We start from the raw sequence: 21,749 nt of genomic DNA on the forward strand, positions 1-21,749 counted from the left end.
CCTGACTCGGACCCCTAAGAAGAACCTGGTGTGTTGTACAGTCCTTCACAACGAAATAAGATGAGTGAAATTCAAAGTAAACACCATTATCACGGGTGAATTTTTGTACAGACAATAGTGAGGCACGAAGTTTAGGGACATGTAAGATTTTATTGAGAAACAGTGACCGGGACTGTGAGTTTAAAGACAGAGAACCTGTGTTTCGGATTGACAGACCTGTGCCATCACCAACTCGGAGCGTGTCACCACCTGAATACTGCTCCACTTCATTTAACGCATCACCATTCGGGGTAGCATGTGCATTGGCACCGGTGTCTGGGAACCAAACGTTGGAGAACGGTGCAGTAGTGTGATCATCTTGAACAGCAACATGCGCCTGTGGGGGTGCGGGAGGGTAACCACCGGACTGCACCAAATTTGGACGATGACCGGTAGTGTCGCCGAACCTTTTGTAACAAGTGAGAGCAGTGTGCCCTGGGATGTCGCAAATCTGACACCGAATTCCCCCGCGCCCACGCTGACCACGTCCCCTCTGGCCTCGGTGTGCTCGTCCTCGCCCGCGTCCAGTGGGAGGCTGCTACTGTTGCGCCACCATCGCAGTTGGAGTAGGCGGCGGCATGGGTGCAGCTTCGTCTGGAAATAAATAATTGTGCGTGGACAGTAAATCAGCAACCTCTGGAATGGTTAATGGTGCACTCTTGGTGGTGAGCGACGCAACAAGAGACCTGTACTCTGGACGTAATCCTCTGAACACGTGAAGATTTTGTTCATCCAGGCCTATGGGGCGGCCTGCTTGTGCGAGTTGCTCAACGATAATCTGGGCTCTACCAAGATAAGCTGCTGGCGTCGAATCACCTTGGTGAAGGGCATGGAGTTGTGTCAGCAGACTCAACGAACGGGAACGAGACGCAGAACCTAGTGCAGTTTCAACCGCAACCCAAACGGAGCGAGAAGTCTGATGACCAATGGCCAGATACAGCACCTCTTCTGCTAAGGACGAAATCAACATGCTGAGTATCGACTGGTCTTGCTGCATCCAAACCGCGTACAGAGGGTTCGGTGTTGGACCCGTCGAAGATGACCCCGCGGCGGCGGCTAGGAATTCCGACGGACACGGAGTAGTCCCGTCGACATAGCCGTAAAGATTCTGACCGCGGAGAAAGGGAATCAGCTGCGCTCTCCAGAACAGGTAGTTCGAGGCAGTCAGCTTGATAGACACATAATGATGTGCCTGTTGAAGCATGTTGTGGTTGCGGGAATCAGATTGAGAAACAACGGCGTTGGAGGAGTTAGTGACGGGAGTGGTGGTGGTGGGATTTGCTTGTTCGGCCATAGGATCAACAATTAGGCTGATACCACGTGAATGTATAAGGGAAGAAGTTTAACGTATTATTGAAGTGAATTACAGAAACTATATATACTAAGAGTACACCACAAAAGTAGGAAACTAACAGAGACTAAGCTAAAGAATAGATTAACTACTCCTGAATATCCTCTTAGCCTAATAAAGATTTCGAGTGTTACTTCGAATAGTCTGAATTAAGCCCACCCCTATTGGAGACAATTGTTATACAGTGGACCATGTTCCACATAGTGTTGTGTGGACCATGGTTGTCGAACAAAACTATAGTACAATTAAAATGATACTTTAGTATTGCTATAATGAACCTAGTGTGTGAAAAATGAAACTACAAAATAGAGTTCATGCAATAATGTACATTATTAAATGAAACTGTAGTAGAATTAAAATGATACTTTGGTATTGTTGTAATGAAACTAGTGCGTGTGAAAAATGAAACTAAAAACAAAACAATATTGTCAAATAAAACTAAATTATAATTAAAATGATACTTAATTCATGGACCACCGTGCTACATGGACAATGGTCCCCAGTAAAATTTGCCTATTGGAGAGGCAAATTATTACGTAAACCATAGCCTACATAGTATTTTGCGAACCATAAAATGTATATTTTTAAGGGAAAATAACATTTTTTCCCCCTAAGTTATATACCTTTTTTTTTTTTGAAAACTACTGGCTCTCTTACATTGTAGTATCTGTTCATATACTTTCTCAACCTACTAAAACACAAAGAACCAATAACGCCTCCACTGAGGCTCAAACTCAGTTAATCTTCCAAATGAAAGTTCAACCCGGATACCATTAGACCACATAGTCCTGGTAATGTTAAATGGACATATTTATCCTTAAAATAAATATTTTATTTATTTTTCTTCTCCAACAAATTATGACCACGATTCGGTTCTAACCGAATAGACACTATAGCAACTAAACTAAAATATTCGAATTACAATTTAGAATCGAAATATGATATTTAGATTTTATTAAAATCGCGAACCGGAATGGCCGATTCATGTTCCGAACTGAAAAAATAAAATATATTTATTGTTGAATTTAGACTATTTTAAAAATAAAAAATAAAATTTTAAAATAAAGACGGTTCAAAATCGCGAATCGGATCTGGAACTGTCGATTCACGGTTCAGGATCCAGTTTTTTCGATTCATAATTTTAATAAATTGAAATCCATATATTCGGTTCTGGATCTGAATTATAACCGAAAACTTTCAATTCGATTGCTAGTGTCCGGGTTCAGTTCGAACCGAACCGTGGTCATCCATACGTATAAGCAATAATTTGTTGGAGAAGAAAAATAAATAAAATGTTTACTTTAAAGGTAACTTTTAGAATAGTTAAGGAGGCTAATGTGCTTACATGAATAACTCAAGGAAAAAATGTATTATAAACATATAATTCAGTGAGAAAATGTGCCATTTTCCCTATTTTTAATATACAAAAAATATATTCTTTATGTATTAAATATACATTATACAAATAATATACTTGTAATATTCAAATAATATATTTTCTGTAAATACAAAATATATTTTTAATATATTAAAAATATATTATTTGTGTACTAAATAACTAAATGTATAATATATAAAATAATATATTTTCAGTCCTCAAATTTGTATTTTTGGTGATTGTACTGAAGAATGGTTGATCCGACATTTCTCCGCGCCAAATCAACTGCCCTGAGGCCTAAGCGCGAGGATCCGAATTTGCAGGAGCTCATGGAGCTTTGTCGCTTCCACATTTCTCTCATCAGGGGAAGACAAAGTCGAAAGACAGAGGGAATTCACAGAAAACCCAAAAAAAAAAAAAAAAAAAGAAGCTCAGGAAAAAAAAAAAAAGTCGATCTCCACTAGCCACTCTCTTTTGGAACCAAACAGAACCGAGAAAGCTTCACTGATTCGATCATGGCAGTAGCTTCAATGCTGGAGGATGGATAGCTTGATGAATAGCAATCGGAGGAAGGAAGATAACAAGGAGCTGTTCATTTGAGTTAACGCTCGATCAAAAAATGGTATGCGGGATTAAATTTGTTCAGAGAAAAAAAATATCAATGCATGTACAACAATTTGATTTTTGAAAACAATTTTAATGGTGTATGGATCATACTTGAGTTTGATTGTAGTTTATGATAATCAATTGTTACATTTTCGCCTGGATTATCATATTGATATATTGAGAAAAAGAAATAAAATGTGGATATGGAGGAATAATGTTGGTCTGATGAAGGTGTTTAGCTTGTGAATGAAATAGTGTTATTTCTAGGAGGATTTCATTATGGGCACTGAGTGTTTAAAACAAAAGTGAAATCCATTGATTGTAGAGAAAAGATACTACATTCTGGAAAAAAGTAAAACTGATAGGCTGATAGCTTGTGGGCCTTTAGTATGTTTAATAAGAATTTCATTTTACACAGTTATCTTTGAAATTGCAAATCCCGATGTTTCAAGCAAGGAACATAGGTTTTCTTGACAGTCTAGTTGAAGACTAATGTTGTATATACTAATATATAGTGCTTAGTAGACCTCAGAAAGAATGTTATGGTTGTATATATTGCTCTTGAGTCTTAATATGAAGAACTTTGCTTAAAAGATGTTTCATCAGTTAGCAAGATTCAGTTTTAGTTTCATAAACTGGTATAAAACTCTATTATGAAATAATTCCATTTGAAATTATTTCAAAAAGGAAGTATTTAGGAAACCAAAAGCATTCTAGACTAGATTGCAGTGGAATATGAAAAAAGAGCTCAATGTTAAGGTGCATGAAAACTAAAATTACAGGGAAGGTACTAAATTTGCAACTAGGAGATTGAAATAACACTCCTAAAGCATTACTGAAGCATACAAGACTAAAAGGAAGATAAGTTAATTACAACCACATTGTTTGGAAACCATCCCATGTCTGATTAAGAAGGTTTCATTCTTTACAAAGAAGTATCCAAGTAACACCGTTTAATATCTATGTAAGAGGGAATACTTCATTCTCTACTCCCTCCTGAAAACTATTCTCAATGCCTCCTGCAATCAAGGAAGGGTCTACCCTCTCTTCACCCCCATTCTGTTGTCTGTACTAAACATTTTATGAACACAGAGAGGACATACTTGTATAACTGCAGATAATTGTACTCAACAGGCCCTGAAATCATGCTACCTTAAAGTATTTGGTAAAAACCCATAGATATTAAACAGATAACTGAATTTATACCCTATACTAATTTTGGAGATAAATGGCAATTGATAAAATCTGGGTGATGTCCCTATCTTTTGAAGGGCTGCACATGTTCAACTGATCTTTAAAAAATGTAGAACTTAATCTAATGCAAAACCAATTCATTAATACCTCTATTTGTTTATAACTTTTGCAGGGAACTTCGGTAAATATAATTGTTGGCTCTCATGTCTGGATTGAAGACCCAGATATTGCTTGGCTTGATGGTCAAGTGAACAAAATTAGTGGTAATGAAGCAGAAATCCAGACAAGTGATGGAAAAACGGTAATGTGAAGCTAATGATAAAAATTTTCCATGTTCGTCATTTTTTTTTTTTTTAAATCAAGTTTATCTCTCTCTCTTTTTTTTTTTTTTTTTTTTTTTTTTTTTTTTTTTTTTTTTTTTTTTTGCGAAAGGTAATCAAGTTTATTTAAAATTCTTGCTTTTAGATGAAGGGAAAAAGTGTAATTGACCTTTTTTTGTGACTATCAGAGAGAATTATTTTATTCATTATTTATTGTATCATATTCTTTGTTCATCCACACAATTAAGGTGGAATTGCAATGCAATTCATGTCTACCAAACAACCCATTAGGAATTTCATATTGCCTGAATACTTGCTCAGGTAAACATAATCCTCAGTGCTCCTCCTTTCCAACTGGCCTGCCTAATAGAAAAAATGTTCTTTAAGTTTGGGTAAGGGCTGTTTAGAGTTAATTCCTTACAGATTCCTTTGTCCTATTTTTCTTAGGTTGTTAGAAAGTTAGCAAATGTTTATCCTAAAGACACAGAAGTTCCTCATGGAGGTGTGGATGACATGACTAAGCTACATTATTTGCATGAGCCTGGAGTTCTGCAAAACTTGAAAGTCAGACACGAGTTAAATGAAATCTATGTGGGTTTTCTCAACTCAAATGATATCTTCTAATTCCTGGTTTAAGTTTGTATGTTATGACATATTAGTAATACGTTCTCTCGATGTTTGAGATTTCAGACTTACACTGGAAATATTTTAATTGCTATAAATCCATTCCAAAAGTTGCCTCATCTCTATGATACACACATGATGCACCAGTACAAGGGAGCACCATTTGGTGAACTAAGCCCTCATGTCTTTGCTGTTGCTGATGTTGCTTACAGGTTAAACCCATCCTTTCTGTTAATTATTACTCCGTATTATTATTATATTATTTTTAATTTTGTGTTGAGTTGACTTAAACTATTTTATGCCTTCACTGAAAACAGGGAAATGGTTAATGAAGGAAAAAGCAATTCCATTCTGGTCAGTGGCGAAAGTGGAGCAGGTAAAACTGAAACAACTAAAATGCTTATGCGGTATCTTGCCTTTCTGGGTGGCCGTGCTGTTACTGAAGGACGCACAGTTGAGCAACAAGTTCTCGAAGTATGATATGTAACATATTTGTTGTACATTTCATGCTTTATCAGGTTTCAGAATACTTATCCCCCCCCAAAAAAAAAAACCATCAACTTTCCATCACTTGTACTTTTTCTTGAGTATTTTATGTGCTATAGTACACGGATTCTCATGGATCCTTTATGACTCATTGAAGTGCAGTCCAATCCAGTTCTTGAAGCATTTGGCAATGCTAAGACTGTTAGAAATAACAATTCCAGGTTAATATCTTTCGCAACCTTTGTACTTTTTTACTTCTGCTAGCAAAAGTGAAGGTGACATTGTGGATACCTTAATGTTGTACTAAATCTGAAATCGCTGCAGTCGTTTTGGTAAATTTGTGGAGCTTCAGTTTGACAAACATGGAAGAATATCAGGAGCAGCTATAAGAACCTACCTCCTTGAGAGATCCCGAGTTTGTCAAATTTCTGATCCTGAACGGAATTATCACTGCTTTTACCTTCTTTGTGCAGCACCACCGGAGGTATCTTTTTGCTACTGTTAGAGTCTTGATATTAAATTTCTAATCCTGTGGTTACATTATGTTCTGACATTGTTTTTCCTGCAAGGATATTGAGAAGTTTAAATTGGGACATCCCAGTACATTTCACTACCTTAACCAGTCAAAGTGCCATGAGTTAGTAGGGGTTAGTGATGATGCACATGACTATCTTGCCACTAGAAGAGCTATGGATATTGTTGGAATCCATAAAGAAGAGCAGGTACCTCGACCTAACTGTGTTTGCTTCACCATTCCCCATTTTTTAATAATATATGTATTGTCCAAGGACTATTTCCTCTCTCACACATGCACAAAATCTCTTGCCCTCTTCCTCAGGAGGCAATTTTCAGAGTTGTTGCTGCAGTCCTTCATATTGGTAATATTGCTTTTGCCAAGGGAAAGGAAATGGATTCATCAGTTTTAAAGGATGACAAAGCCAAATTCCACCTCAAAACTGCTGCAGAACTTCTCATGTACGGATCACTTTTACTTTTACAGTGTAACCCTGGAAATTCTTTGTCGTTAAAGACATATATCTCCATTTCTTCCTACATTAGGTGTAACCCTGTGGCTCTAGAAGATGCTTTGTGTAAACGTGTGATGGTAACCCCTGAAGAAGTTATAAAACGTAGTCTTGATCCACATAGTGCAGCACTGAGCAGGGATGTACTGGCTAAGACAGTATATTCAAGGTTATTTGACTGGTAAAGAACTTGGTAACTTTCATTAAGAATAGCATTTTACAGTTTTTATATGTGTGGTGAGGGGTGAACTCATGTCCTACTAGAATATGCAGGTTAGTAGACAAGATCAATGTTTCAATTGGGCAAGATGTGAATTCGAAGTGTATCATTGGCGTCCTTGACATCTATGGTTTTGAAAGCTTTAAAGTCAACAGGTAGCTAGAGATAAGTGGTGTTCCTATCAAACTGTAATTAGATTTTAAAGAGTTTAATGTATAGATGATTTAATGGTTCTCTAGTTCTGTTATTTTAATTTAAACATATCATGATTTGCAGCTTTGAGCAATTTTGCATAAACTTTACAAATGAGAAGCTGCAGCAACACTTCAATCAGGTAGTTTTGGATAATATTAACCATATAGACAGAGATATGCGATGCATTATTTTCTGAATCCACAGCATGTTTTTACAGCATGTCTTCAAGATGGAACAAGAAGAATACAAAAAAGAGGCCATTGATTGGAGCTACATTGAATTTGTTGATAATCAGGACGTTCTAGATCTTATTGAAAAGGTAATTCCACTTTCCTTTTAGTTGATTACTCTTGTTTTTTGGTAACGGGTGACCTTTCAATTCATGTTATTGGATCTAGTAGGTATCTGTGACTCGTGATTTTTCCTTTTGCAGAAACCAGGTGGTGTTATTGCTTTGCTTGATGAAGCTTGGTATGATGGAGTTTACCATTCTTTGATGTTCAGCTTGGTTTCTAATAGATTGTTTTCCTTCTCTTTACATTCAATCCTTCCATGTTGAGATTCTGTAAGCCATTTGTTCTCATATACTTAGATCTTCTAATTTCAGTATGTTTCCAAAGTCGACGCATGAGACATTTTCAAACAAACTGTATCAGACTTTCAAGAATCATAAGCGTTTTATAAAGCCAAAACTGTCTCGCACAGACTTCATAGTATCACATTATGCAGGGGAAGTGAGTATGGCTCTAATGTCTCATCCTGTCTGTATACTAGGGGGGGCTTCTTCAAAATCTAATATCCATAATTTTTCAGGTGCTATACCAATCAGACCAATTTTTAGACAAGAACAAAGACTATGTGGTTCCTGAGCACCAAGACCTCCTAAGTGCTTCCAAATGCTCTTTTGTCACCGGCCTTTTCCCTCCCCTGCCTGAAGAGTCTAAATCTAATAAATCTTCAAAATTCTCTTCCATTGGTTCACGTTTCAAGGTATCTTTGTCTAACTCTGCAATTTTATAATCACCATTATGCATCTACTACTACTACAAAAAAAAAAAAAAAAAAAAAAAAATCAATTGTGGGAACTGACACTTTGTGCACTGGTGATTACAATCTTATAATGCAGTTACAACTACAATCATTGATGGACACATTGAATGCTACAGAGCCCCACTACATCCGTTGTATTAAGCCTAATAATCTTCTTAAACCTGGCATATTTGAAAATCCAAACATTTTGCAACAACTGCGTTGTGGTGTAAGTACTGCTCTCACCAACACAAAATAAAGAAAAATGAAAACAAAACGATACAATAAGTCAAAATGTTTAATGCTCATATGCACTTTCTCTATTTCCTGTTACATTATGTTTATTGTGCAATTTGTTTCTCTTAAGGGTGTTTTGGAGGCAATTAGAATCAGCTGTGCTGGATTTCCTACTCGCCGTCCTTTCTTTGAGTTCATAAATAGATTTGGGCTCCTTGCACCAGAGGCTTTGGTAGGGAAGTAAGTCTTCTTCTCTTGTATATATGAACCTCTGTGTATAATTTTGATTTTTTTAAAACATGCAATTTATTAACTTTGTAAAGAAATTATTGCATATTTGTACAGCTTTTGTGACTAAAACTTTGTTTTTCCTGGTGGTGAGCAGCTATGATGAAAAGGTTGTTTGTAGGAATGTTTTGGAAAAGTGGAGACTCAAAGGGTTCCAGGTAAAGCCAGTACTTTCTTTGTTGCTTCAGATAGATGATGTTTAGTTACCCATTGTAGAAGGATAGAAATTATGTCTCTTTTATTTACTTTTATATTCTTTTGGGTTCACTGGTATTGAAACTAACTATGCATTTCCTAGAATACAGCCTATATCTCTAACTACAATATCTATAATAAAATTTAATAAGATTCAACTATTAAAATTTAACCAACCATGGTCCTTTCAATAGGACCACCACTGGTTAAATTTTGAAACTTAAAGGACCATGAGTGGTTAACTTGGACCACAAATGGTTAAATTTAAAAGTCGAAGGACCACAGATGGTCAATTTGAAAGTTTAGGACTAAACGTGGCAAAACCACTATACTCGGAGGACCTCAGATGGTATTAACTCTTGTATTAAGTGTTTTTCTTTGTGTTGTCTCTTTGCACTTTTTTCCCCAATTTTATCCTTTATATTTTTTATTTTGACCTCTATTTTAACATTAGTCCTTAACTGTAATTAAAAATTTGTTATTAGTGATATAAGTGGCATTAAAGGCTTTTATTTGCTTTAAAAAAAATGCTTTTATTTTGTGATCTTTGTGCTGTACATTTATATTTTCTTACCAAGTTTACCTTCAATATTTTTTTCTTTAGTTGGTTCTACCCTCATTATGTAAAATATATACATATGCATACATGTGTGATGTGTCTATATGTAGTTTATATAAATATAGTTTAATTTAATAATAAATTTTTTAATTAATGAATAATGTGTATCTATTTTTATATGATTTTCTTATTTGAAAATTTAACTTATATTTATTTAATTAAAATTCACTTTTAAAAAAATATATGCATCGTTGGCTTATTGTTAACAAAACATTTCTATTTCATTTATTATGGTATCGATATTGAAATCTAATTATAATAGAAGAAATTATAAGAAAAACTAATTACGTTTACTAAAAGCTAAATTTTTTTTTTTTGAAACACAATACCTACGATATTCAATGCATTTTTTTAAAAAAACTATGCTAAATAATAATATTTCCTATCGTCAAAAATTAAAATTCTATATTATAATATTTATAAGGTTTATGTGTTTATTTATTTAAAATTTTTGATCATTTAATTTTAGTAGCTTTTTGTTATTCATTGGATATTATTCAATCGCACATGATGCGTATTTACAACTAGTAAATAAATAATAAAATTTAATAAGAGTCAATAATGTTAGTCCTTAACTGGAATGAAAATTGTGTTGGTAGTATAAGTTGTATCAAGTGTTTGTTCTTTGTGTTATGTGTGTCACTGTGCTGTTCCTTTACACTTTCTTTCTACCCTTCACATTTTCTTTTTGACCTTTATTTTAACATTAGTTTTTAACCGGAATTAAAAATTTTGTTAGTGGTATAAGTGGTATTAAATACTTTTCTTTTTTTTTTTTTTAGGTTGTACATTTATACTTTCTTACCAAGTTTACCATCAAATATTATTTTCTTTTATCAATTTTACCCTCACTATGTAAAATACAAACATGTGCATACATATGCTTATTATATGTAGTTTCTATAAATATAGTTTAATTTGATAATAATTTTTAATTAATAAATAATGTGTATCTATTTTAATATGATTTTCTTATTTAACTTTTTTTTTTTTAAATTAAAAATTCATTTTTTTAGTAAAAGAGTTTTGTTTTTCATTTGTATCTTATTTGATGTGGAATATACGAATCATTGACTTATTATCAACAAAACATTTATGCTTCATTTATTATGGTAACAGTGTTAAAATTTAATTATAATAGCAAAAATTATCAAGAAAAACTAATTGTATTTGCTAAAAGCTAAAAATTTAATCTTTTTGGAACACAATACCTACTAAGTTCAATACATTTTAAAAAAAAGTAATGCTAGATACTAATATTTCTTATCATCAAAAATTAAAATTCTATCTTCTAATATTTATAAGATTTAGATGTTTCTTTATTTATTTGGATCATTTAAATTTACTAACTTTTTGTTATTCATTGGACATTACTCAATTGCACATGGTGCGTATTTACGAGTAGTATATATATAAGGCCACACAATCAAATCTGTTGAATTCCAGTGGGAAAAAAGAAACCTGTTACTGCAAATGATGTCAGGATCATATCTAAGCCACAGGTTTAGCAGCTGCTCATATATATTTACGGCTCTTTTGACTTCACAGGTAGGCAAAACAAAAGTATTCCTTAGAGCAGGGCAGATGGCTGAGTTGGATGCACGAAGAGCAGAGGTCCTTAACAGTGCAGCAAAAGTTATACAAGGACGAATAAGAACTTATAATGCTCAAAAATTATTTATGGCTATTAGAAAGGCTGCAGTTTGTATGCAAGCAATGTGCCGAGGTTAGCTACCTAAGACCTATTGAAGTATTTAAGGAATATGTTATAATTGAAGCATGTACTCCATCTCAACTAAACCCATGACCTTTGGTCTGGCTCTGATACCAAATTGAAGCATGTACTCCATCTCAACTAAAAGCCTAAGCTAATAGTTGGATTGCACATTAATGGTTATATGCTCAACAGTTATCCAAGTAACATACACAGAAAATAAAATAAAGAAAAGGAATGTTTAGCCTTGAATGAGATGTCCTTGCATCAAAAAGATGTTTCTGCCATTGATCTCTTACAGTCTCTTCAAGCTTGAGTTTCATTCCTAGTGACATAGTTGCATTATATGACTTTTAGGTAGAGTAGCTGGCAGAATTTTTGATAAAATGAAAAAGGAGGCAGCTGCATTGAGAATTCAAACTCATACACGTCGACACCAAGCGAGGAAATCCTATAGCATACTACGGAACTCAGTGCTTGTGGTGCAGACAAGTTTGCGTTCAATGGATGCCCGTAAAAGAATTAGATTTAGGAAACAAACTAAAGCAGCAACTCTAATTCAGGTACGTACGCAATCTATTTTCTGCATAGTTTGGGTAACGTGTCTTCATCTTTACTGAATTCTATAATTTCGTTCTTTTCATCTCAGGCCCAGTGGCGTTGTCATAAAACTTTTAGGCATTATAAGAGGCTTAAAAGAGCAACTATAATTGCACAGTGCAGATGGAGGGGAAAAGTTGCCAGAAGAGAGTTAAGAAAGCTAAAAATGGTCAGTGCCAATTTTATTTGGAATAGAAGTTTGAACTCAAATACTCAAATGGCCTTTCTGAGGCACTAATTGTTATTACTTGCAGGCTGCAAGGGAGACGGGTGCACTCCAAGAGGCAAAAAACAAACTGGAAAAGGAATTGGAGGAACTTACTTGGCGATTGCAACTAGAAAAACGTTTAAGGGTAATATAATCTTTTATTATGTGCAACTTCTATAAGAATTTTAAAATAAAAAAGCTGATTTTGAAGTCTGAGAACTTTGGAAAAAATGTTATTTGTGTGCATATACAAGTAACCAAACTGCATTAAAAGATGTGTCTTGATATGTTGCAGTGAAGTGGAATTTGAACTTTATAACTCTGGTTTATTTAATATTCTTTACATAATAGAGTTAAGCTTCGTTTTTAAAATCTTTTAATATACTGTTGAAATATTTGGCACAGACTGACCTGGAAGAAGCAAAAACACAAGAGATAGCAAAGTTGCAGGAATCTCTGGAAGCTTCGCAAAAGAAAGTTGATGAGGCAAAAGCTTTAGCTGTCAAGGAACGAGAAGCTGCAAAGAAAGTTATTGATGAAGCACCTCCAACTGTCCAGGAAACCCCAGTCTATGTTGAAGATACTAAAAAAGTAGAATCTTTAACAGAAGAAGTTAAAAGTTTAAAGGTAAAGAGGCTGAATGATTATTTCATATGTTGTATTAACTTTGAAACACAACTTTGACAACTTGCTAAACAATTTGGTATGATAATGAGGAATCTTTATGAACACTTTGTATGCTCAGGTTTTGGATTTTAGGTGAATGACAATGGCCTCTAGATGCTTCAGAGGAGACATTTAAGTTTCAAATTTGCAGTTTTGGAATCCAATGTCTATGTTATAGATTTGTCACCTTGTTTGCATTTACAATTGTGCCTGGTCACCCTCAACTAACGCCTATCATCGATGCAGTGAACAAGGCTTAGCACAAGCATTTACCGAAAAGGGTGATCAAACATTAAAACCAAATATTAACAAATAGTGATGTAGAACACAAAGCCAACTGCTCTAATCAAATCAAAATTTGTTTTTGACAGTAAAATAAGTGAATAGTTTTATTACTGTCAAATCCAAAACCAGTGGAAATTTGAATGGTTTACATGCATTTTAGCTTTAGGTTAGTGTAAACTTCATCCATGCAGCTCTGAGATATTGAAATTAGGAAGCATGCACATGTATCCTGGTGCTCAGAAAATGTGAATTCTTTAATTACCATTTGATCTTCAGCAATATATTTTCTTTCTTTTAGAATCCCAGTGTACCTTCTGAATTAAATGGATATGTTAGTTAATATTTCATCTTTTATTTAGGCTTCTTTAGAGAATGAAAAGCAGGAGTCTGATGACTTGCGGAGAAAATATGATGAGGCGCAAGAATCTACTGAAGAATACCGTACAAAATTAGAAGAAACAGAAAAGAAAAATACTCAACTCCAGGAATCTGTGCAAAGGTACTCTGGTGTTCAGTATCTATTTTTCCAGCTTATAGAATCACTGTTTCTCTATTGATTGTATCTGCATCACTTTAATAGCCAAGAAGAGTGTGCAGCTGTCTTGATACGAATTACACCAAGGAATTTCATCACACTCGTCCCTCATCAAATGTACCCTCCCAAAAAAATAAATAAAAATAAATCTTGCGTTATAGTGCAGTTCAGAGTTGACCATCAAAAGAGCTTCTTCTGTGGGGGAAACATTTATAATGATATTCAGTATGAAACTTTTGGAACTTCTAAATAATAAGTTGTAGTCCTTTTCATGACATACTTGGTGCAATCGCCAGAACAATAGTCATGTATATTTTTGTTCAAAAGAAAATCTTTCTTTTGATGCTTGGTGAAATAGATAAGTGCTGTTAGTGGTAGAACAAAATTAAAGATGATGCGGCAATGGGTTTGTATCTCTATCCACACTGAAAGCTTGATTTGGTTTGCATTTTGTTGCATCCTATAAATTATAATTGAAGTCTTTATGTGCAATCAGGTTAGAAGAGAAATTAACAAATATGGAGTCGGAGAATAAAGTTCTTCGTCAGCAAGCAGTTTCAATGACACCCAATAAGTTCCTCTCTGGTCGCTCTAGATCATTTCTCCAGGTATTTCTTTTGCACAAGTAGAGCTTCTTTTGATGTAAATTGCGACTTGTTATGAAAAGTTTTCTTTTATCTTCGATAGAGAAGCGGTGAAGGCAGTCACAGTTTTGGGGAAACAAGAATGCACGTGGTAATTGGTCCTCTATATTTTCGACTTTGGTTGTTTAAGCCTGATTGTATTCACGAATCCTTTGGTTCTTGTGCTCTCAATTGCATCAGGATTTGCATAGCCCATCGATGAACCAAAGAGATTTTTCTGAAGTAGAGGACAAACCACAAAAATCACTAAACGATCAACAGCAAGAGAATCAGGATCTGCTTGTTCGTTGTATTGCACAAAACTTGGGATTTTCGGGGAATAAACCAATTGCAGCCTGCATCATTTACAAGTGCCTTCTGCAGTGGAGATCTTTTGAGGTTGAGAGAACCACTGTGTTTGACCGAATTATCCAGACTATTGGTCATGCTGTTGAGGTTTGAGCTATACAGTCCTGATATTGATGCAATCTTATCCTCACTTCAAACATTTAATGCTTCTTAGAACACTTGTCCTATGTTTACACAGAAAGCCCAGGATAACAATGATGTACTGGCTTATTGGTTGTCAAATGCTTCAACTCTTCTACTGCTTCTTCAACGCACACTGAAAGCTAGTAGTGCTACAGGAATGGCTCCTCAACGTCGTCGATCCTCAACTAGTCTTTTTGCAAGGATGACAGTGTCCCAGGTGAAAATTGTTTTTATTCAACCTCTTCTTTGGCACTTTTTCCAGGAATACTTTGGATCAATTCCTATAAGAATTTATATAAATTGATGTAGAGTTTCCGTGGAACTCCTCAAGGAGTCAATCTCTCGTTTGTAAACGGTGGGCTGTCTGGTGGAGCTGAAACTCTTCATCAAGTAGAAGCAAAGTACCCTGCCTTGCTTTTCAAGCAGCAGCTTACGGCTTATGTTGAGAAAATTTATGGATTGATTAGAGATAATTTGAAGAAAGAGATTTCTCCATTGCTTGGGCTGTGTATCCAGGTATCTCAACTTGTTATCTATAATAGGCATGTTTGTTTCAAACTTAGGTATCTAAAAACCAAATTGTTAAACATTTTATGATAACTTTGCCTTTTCTTGTTTTTGGGTATATTATTAGGCACCACGGACTTCAAGAGCAAGCTTAGTCAAAGGATCATCACGTTCAGTCGGGAATAGTGCAGCGCAGCAAGCTTTGATAGCTCATTGGCAGGGAATTGTGAAGAGCCTTGGGATTTTCCTCAAAACTTTAAAAGGGAACCATGTTAGTGACTTTGATGAATGCTTTTTTACATCAATTCATGTTATCTCTTCTTGTCTTCTGGTGTCTAGTCTTGTTTGGTAAAGCTTCTGATTAAAATTTGTAATTATGCTGTATTCTTATTGATTGTGAAGTAAGCTATAAGAATATATGTACAATTCCTACTTCTTTCATTTATTTACTTCCCGTCAATAGTTATTGCTTAACTTGCTGTGTCTTGACTTTTCCAGGTGCCCCCATTTTTAGTTCGTAAAGTTTTCACACAGATATTTTCATTCATCAATGTTCAACTATTTAACAGGTACAAATTGCTTGCTTGTATTTGCACATTATTGAGTTTTTAAAATAACCGACAAATTTTTTCATTTTTTTTAATATTGTTTCACAGCCTGCTATTAAGGCGGGAATGTTGTTCGTTTAGCAATGGTGAATATGTGAAAGCAGGGCTGGCTGAATTGGAGCATTGGTGCTACACTGCAACTGATGAGGTATTCCCAATTCAATGTTATTTCACTATATTTTTGGTATTCTGGTGAAGTCAGTGCTATAATAATAATTCGAAAAATAACAGTATGCAGGTTCATCTTGGGATGAGCTGAAGCATATCAGGCAGGCCATTGCATTTCTGGTAAAACCTTACCATCCTCCCTCCATATACTCCTCAAACCACTACAAATACAATTTAGGCAGTGTTAAGAGTCTCACATTGATAAAAGGTCATGAGTTAGATTAGCTAATTGATTGAATTCAGTTTTTAACCCATGTGCATTATAGTCCGGTTGACTGATATTGGTCCAATCTTAGATTATAACATAATATCAGATCCTATTCGGTCCACTTTGTGTTTACACGGTTGTCTACCCATGGTATTAGTGCCGTCCAGAGCTTTTGTTTCAAGGAGGGTCTAATCCAATTTCAAATGATCAACTGGTTAGATTCAAAATAGCCCAATTGTCCACTTGAGGGAAGGGTCAAGAATCCCACATCAATAAAAGAACTTGAGTTAGATTAGCTAATTGATTGAATTCAATTTTTTAGTTTGATTTTACTCAGGTGCATTATAGCCTAGTTGAACGAATTTGGCCCAATCTTAGATTATAATAGTCAGAATTATGGTTTGTTTTCAGGTTATGCATCAAAAGCACAAAAAATCTCTGCATGAAATTAGCCATGACCTCTGCCCAGTAAGCAAGCAATATTCTCTCTGTGTTCATCAAAGAATGAAGCATTCATTCCTCCACTAACTTTTTGTCCAATAGGTGCTTAGCATTCAGCAACTGTACCGGATCAGTACAATGTATTGGGATGACAAGTATGGGACACAAAGTGTGTCCTCTGATGTAAGATTTAAGGCATTTAGTTAGACATAGACTCACTCATATCTTGTACTATGGTGGATCATTTGTCTCAAACAACTGAGGTTTTCTATGCTATTCCTTCAGGTTATATCCAGCATGAGAGCACTGATGACCGAAGATTCAAATCACGCTGTCAACAACTCATTTCTCCTGGATGATGATTCAAGGTTAGCATTCTGATTTTACTTGGATCCATCGCACACTTTTTGTGAGGCAATCAATGGCTGATGCTTGTCTTTGATGCTGCAGTATACCATTCTCTGTAGATGATATGTCGAAATCAATGTTACAAATAGACATAGCAGATGTTGGACCTCCTCCTCCTCTCCGCGAAAACTCAGGCTTTAGCTTTTTGCTTCCAGGCACGGACTGAAACCGATGCCCTATAGGTGATTATTCTAATTTCTGCAATATATCTACCTCAAGGGAGAGATATTTGTTACATATGGATGCAAAATACATTTGTAGGCATGCATGCATGCATGCTGCTTCTATTTATACTCGTTGGTTGCTATGAAGAAAACCATTTTTGCCCCAACTATCTTGCTTTTATTCTTCTGGTTATTTTGCACAAATGCACAATATAAAACACATATACATTGGATATTAGTCTCATCCGACAAGATGCAGATACTAGTCCAATATGTCCCAAAAACAAAACGATTAAGAGATGAGCCAGAGTGTGTACCTGGATGTGTCTGGTTTATGACTACCGATTAATGATACATCAGAGTAACCGATTAATCAAGGAAAGTATAGAAAACAACATAGATAAACAGTCTTACACTGCCCTTAGCAGCAACCGAAATGTCTCATCAGAATTAGCAAATGAACGAAAAAACAGGTGTTTTTTGGGGCAGTTAAGGAGGGGTCTCGATTCCTCCTGCAATTGGATCTTCGAGGTTGCAAAAATCGGGAGTACTAAAAAGTGAATTAGATGGCTAGACGGAGAACTAAGTAGAGGTCACAAAATGGTCCACAGGGAGAGAATTAATAAAGCCAAGACTAAACCCTGTGTCCTCTGTTGAGCGGCTCCATAGTATGGCTGGATCATGACCTGATACCTGCAAGTTCCGGTAGTAGGATCTGACCTCGTTACTGCTCCAAGGCCATCGAACTTGCATGCCTCGTCTTCCTGATTGTTTATCTGGTAATAGCTGTTGAAAGCATAGGAGATATTTGCCCGAGCATCCATACCCCCACAGGAAGTCTGAAATCCGAGGCTCGTGCAGTCTGCAAGACTACACGCATAACTCACAGTGGAGGCAACCTGAGCATCATCAAGCCTCGCATTTGGTTTAAACACGCACCATTTTTTCTCCAGGTACTGTACTCCTCTTGCAGGAACTAAAGATCCAGTGCTTATGGTGCCAAGATTGAGCGAATATTTGGGTTGTCCATCGTAGTAAAAAATTCCCCAATGGCGTTCAAAATTCCCGGGAGCAATGCTCTTGGCATCCTCATCGATCAAACTGAAGAGATAGGCATTTATAGGTCCAGGCCTCATTGGGGTGCCTTTCCCACCTGCTATGTGACCCATGAATCCTTGGTTGAACTTCTCCGCATATTCCACATTCGCATTTCGGTCCCCATCAGTTGGCCAACCAATTTCTCCAACTATAATAGCCACGTTCCCGAACCCATTCTTTTGTAAAGCCCACACCAGCGTATCATGGTTTGCATCAAACATGTTGTTATAGGATGTCCCCCCATCGTTTAAAGGCGTTGCATCCCCATCAAAAAATGCATAATCAACTGGGAAGCTCGGATCGTTATAAAGGCTTATAAACGGATAGATGTTAACAGTAAATGGGCAGCCGTTATCATTCAAGAACTTCACCATTTGAAGAACATATTCATGGACATCGGCTTTAAAATCACCACCAGATGGTAACCCACTAGAAGTGTCATAAACATCAGCATTCAGAGGGACAGTAACCTTCACTTGACTGCCAACCCCGGCTTTTATGAGCGCAGAATGAACACTTTGGAGAGCCGGGAAAGTAGTTCTTAGATACGTTCCATTGTATGTTTTCAAGTAAGGTTCATTCCCAACTGCAACATACCTGAAAATTCAAACAAATTCTTACTGTCTATATGCTAATTGCTAACGTAATAGTTAAGTCGATGAGACGAACCTGATGTTGACATTGTTTTTGAGATGGGTGGTGACGTTTTCAGAAACCCATTTCTGAGCAGTCTTTGAGCTAGCCATGGACAAGAGCATGTCGTTCGGAATGCCAACCATGACCTCAATGCCAGAGTTGCTCAGAGCCCTCAAGGTGTTATAATCTGCATCAAAAAGCTTAACCTTTTGGATCCCATTCTCCCTCAACATCCTCACCACTATCTCGGGAGGAAGGCGGTGCGACGACTGTGTGCCCCAGTTGGCACCTATCCCACTCACCTCACGAATCAATGAACCAAAACCTGCAAGTAACAAAACCACCCCATACAACCCCAACCCCAATCTGCTTCTTGAACAACTATCTAGCTTATAACTAATGTTCATAGTTGGTAATGCAACAACTAACAAAGCCCCAATCTTTTTTTTTTTTTTTTTTTTGCAATCAATTGAATCTCAACTCAAGAAAACACCATCTCCAGACAACCCAAGAACAGAGAAGCAATCAAAAGCTGAATCTTGATAATAAACAAACTTAGGCTTTAATTTCTTTTCACTTGTAGGTAGGGTTTGAACTTTGAAAGCCACATCAATGAACCAACATTAAACTGCAGCAAATCAACTTATGAAGAAGCCAAGGAAGAAACTGAGATGGTAATATAAAATAAAATGAGTATAGTAATGATAATAATAAATGAACAAGTAAATCTGGTAGCTAGGACATAATAAAAACAAATATAATAAAACAAAATATCTCAATGAAAAAGACTATTAGGACAAGATATCTAAAAATAACTTAGAAATTTCTCCTCTTGGGAAGAAAAGTACTAGGAAAAAAAAAGCTTCTTTTTTTTTTTTTAGTAATTTTTAGGTTGTTATTTGAGGAGTAGAGAGAAAGAGATAGAGGGAGAATAAGCAAGGGTGTAAAGACAGCCGCTACCAGAGCAAGAAGACCAACCCACTCAATAATGCATACTGAACAAAATATCATATATACAAAGAGAAAAAAACCAGAAAGGGCAAACTTTTAGAGAGAGAAAAAGAACACTTTTCTTTGGGGGGTATAAGAAAGAGAACACCTTGTCTATGCAAAAGTGAAACTGGGAGAGAGAGAGAGAGAGAGTTATGTATGCAAAAGTGAAAAGTGGTACTTGGAGTTACCGCAAAGGAGCTGTAGGGGTTGGAGAGAGAGAGAGAGAGAATCAGCAATGAGCATCACAATGTACACATATGCAAACGCAGTAGATTCGTTTGGCATTGCTGTAATCCTGTTTAGGTGTCTGGTTGTCTTCTTAGTAGCAACAATGCAACTCTCCAGTTACAGCCTGTAAGAAAATGGGGTAAAGAAAAAAAGGAAATATGCACTTCCTAAATCCCATATTACTACATTAGTATTTGATTCTCAAATTTATTTCTACACTCAAATAGTCAAATTCTTGATGTGAGCATTTTTTTTTTATAGGATTTACGCAATGAAAATATCTTTTCATTAATTGTTAGTGGTCACGTAAAACGGTAAAAAGTAATAAAGTACAAAATGGAGGCGTGATAGTAGAACTCATTTATTTACTAGTTGTTAGTCAAATCAATTTTATTTTTTATTTTTACATTTTTTTAGTATTTTTAAATCTTGTATTTTGTATTTAATAGTACTAGTATTTTCACTCGTGCGATGCACGTAATGAATTTGTTATAATATATTAAGAATATTTAGTTCAATATACAATTATTTAAACTATAACATCAAATATTATATAGTGCAATTGAATATATGGTTTGGATCGTTTATGTTTGTTGATGTTACGCTTGCTTGAATTTGAGCAAATAATTGCTCAAATTAATAGCTAATTTGTAGATGTACGCATGCGGTGATGTAACTTTAGAGATTTTATATATCATTGTTTAGGATTTTTATAAATTGGGCAAATGTGCTCGTTATCTAGCAAGTTAGTTATAGTAATCAATTGTTATCCTAATTCATTTGTATAGAGGATATATTTTTGTCTAGATATATAGCAATTTTGTCATTTTGAAAATAATAATAATAATAATAATAATAATAATAATAATAATAATAATAATAATAATATCATCGATTTTATTTGCACATTATTGAAAACTTCTTTGTAAACGATAGTGGTAGTCGCAACACAATCTTATCCATCCTCGTCTAGAGCTAACACCTTTATGCCATCAGGATGGTGACTCGGGAGAAAGGCACGTACAATTGTCCGTGATTAAAGACTGATTTTTTTAGCAATAACAAAACATGAGTTAGTGTTTGACATTGACTTTTGTTGATAATCATGGCAATGCAAGCAACAACGGGAATTGTTTACGCTGGAACTTGATGGGCAATCTCGTATCAGAAGGAGTGAGAGACACTCGAGGGATAAAAACTTTGGTTCATTCATGTGTCCCGTTAACTATTCTTGCCCCGTTCGTTCATCACAGAGTCGTAAACATTCTTTTGCTTGTCGGTCAACTGTGTTACCAATGTTTCATGCTCTGTCTTCAACGATTCCTTGTCATACGCCAACTCTTCGGTTATCAACATGTTTT

General features: G+C 35.5%; 2 protein-coding genes across 2 annotated transcripts; one reads left to right on the forward strand and one right to left on the reverse strand.

Moving 5' to 3' along the window:
* The first annotated feature begins 3,079 nt into the window (after window positions 1-3,079).
* LOC109187112 (myosin-11-like) lies at window positions 3,080-17,600 on the forward strand. Its single transcript, XM_019337258.1, has 38 exons — window positions 3,080-3,390; window positions 4,741-4,869; window positions 5,336-5,479; window positions 5,579-5,724; window positions 5,830-5,986; window positions 6,161-6,219; window positions 6,323-6,482; window positions 6,568-6,720; window positions 6,837-6,973; window positions 7,058-7,204; window positions 7,297-7,398; window positions 7,520-7,577; window positions 7,656-7,757; window positions 7,872-7,909; window positions 8,046-8,172; window positions 8,252-8,428; window positions 8,565-8,696; window positions 8,835-8,944; window positions 9,090-9,150; window positions 11,355-11,532; window positions 11,878-12,083; window positions 12,170-12,289; window positions 12,375-12,473; window positions 12,734-12,955; window positions 13,639-13,778; window positions 14,311-14,422; window positions 14,502-14,549; window positions 14,639-14,893; window positions 14,985-15,146; window positions 15,239-15,445; window positions 15,564-15,707; window positions 15,935-16,005; window positions 16,093-16,192; window positions 16,276-16,332; window positions 16,832-16,888; window positions 16,964-17,044; window positions 17,147-17,229; window positions 17,312-17,600. Exons 1-38 carry the CDS (start codon window positions 3,388-3,390, stop codon window positions 17,433-17,435), a joined length of 4,608 nt encoding a protein of 1,535 aa, XP_019192803.1. The 5' UTR covers window positions 3,080-3,387; the 3' UTR covers window positions 17,436-17,600.
* A 200-nt stretch (window positions 17,601-17,800) lies between these two features.
* On the reverse strand, window positions 17,801-20,254 carry LOC109187113 (glucan endo-1,3-beta-glucosidase 6-like). Its single transcript, XM_019337259.1, has 2 exons — window positions 19,201-20,254; window positions 17,801-19,128 (listed from the first exon to the last, which is right to left on the reverse strand). The coding sequence occupies exons 1-2, from the start codon at window positions 19,572-19,574 to the stop codon at window positions 18,027-18,029; spliced, it is 1,476 nt and encodes a 491-aa protein (XP_019192804.1). The 5' UTR covers window positions 19,575-20,254; the 3' UTR covers window positions 17,801-18,026.
* Between the last annotated feature and the right edge of the window lie 1,495 nt (window positions 20,255-21,749).

This window comes from Ipomoea nil, unplaced genomic scaffold, assembly GCF_001879475.1.
Source record: "Ipomoea nil cultivar Tokyo-kokei standard unplaced genomic scaffold, Asagao_1.1 scaffold1416, whole genome shotgun sequence".
Lineage (NCBI taxonomy): Eukaryota > Viridiplantae > Streptophyta > Magnoliopsida > Solanales > Convolvulaceae > Ipomoea > Ipomoea nil.

What these genes read in the sequence shown, in the direction of transcription:
- LOC109187112 (XM_019337258.1), top strand. An exon ending in TATCACATTATGCAGGGGAA is followed by an intron (nt 8,173 to 8,251) that starts GTGAGTATGGCT and finishes ATAATTTTTCAG; the next exon opens with GTGCTATACCAATCAGACCA. An exon ending in CCAGAGGCTTTGGTAGGGAA is followed by an intron (nt 8,945 to 9,089) that starts GTAAGTCTTCTT and finishes GGTGGTGAGCAG; the next exon opens with CTATGATGAAAAGGTTGTTT.
- LOC109187113 (XM_019337259.1), bottom strand. Translation starts at nt 19,574, where the DNA reads ATGAACATTAGTTATAAGCTAGATAGTTGTTCAAGAAGCAGATTGGGG. An exon ending in AAAAACAATGTCAACATCAG is followed by an intron (nt 19,129 to 19,200) that starts GTTCGTCTCATC and finishes TTGAATTTTCAG; the next exon opens with GTATGTTGCAGTTGGGAATG.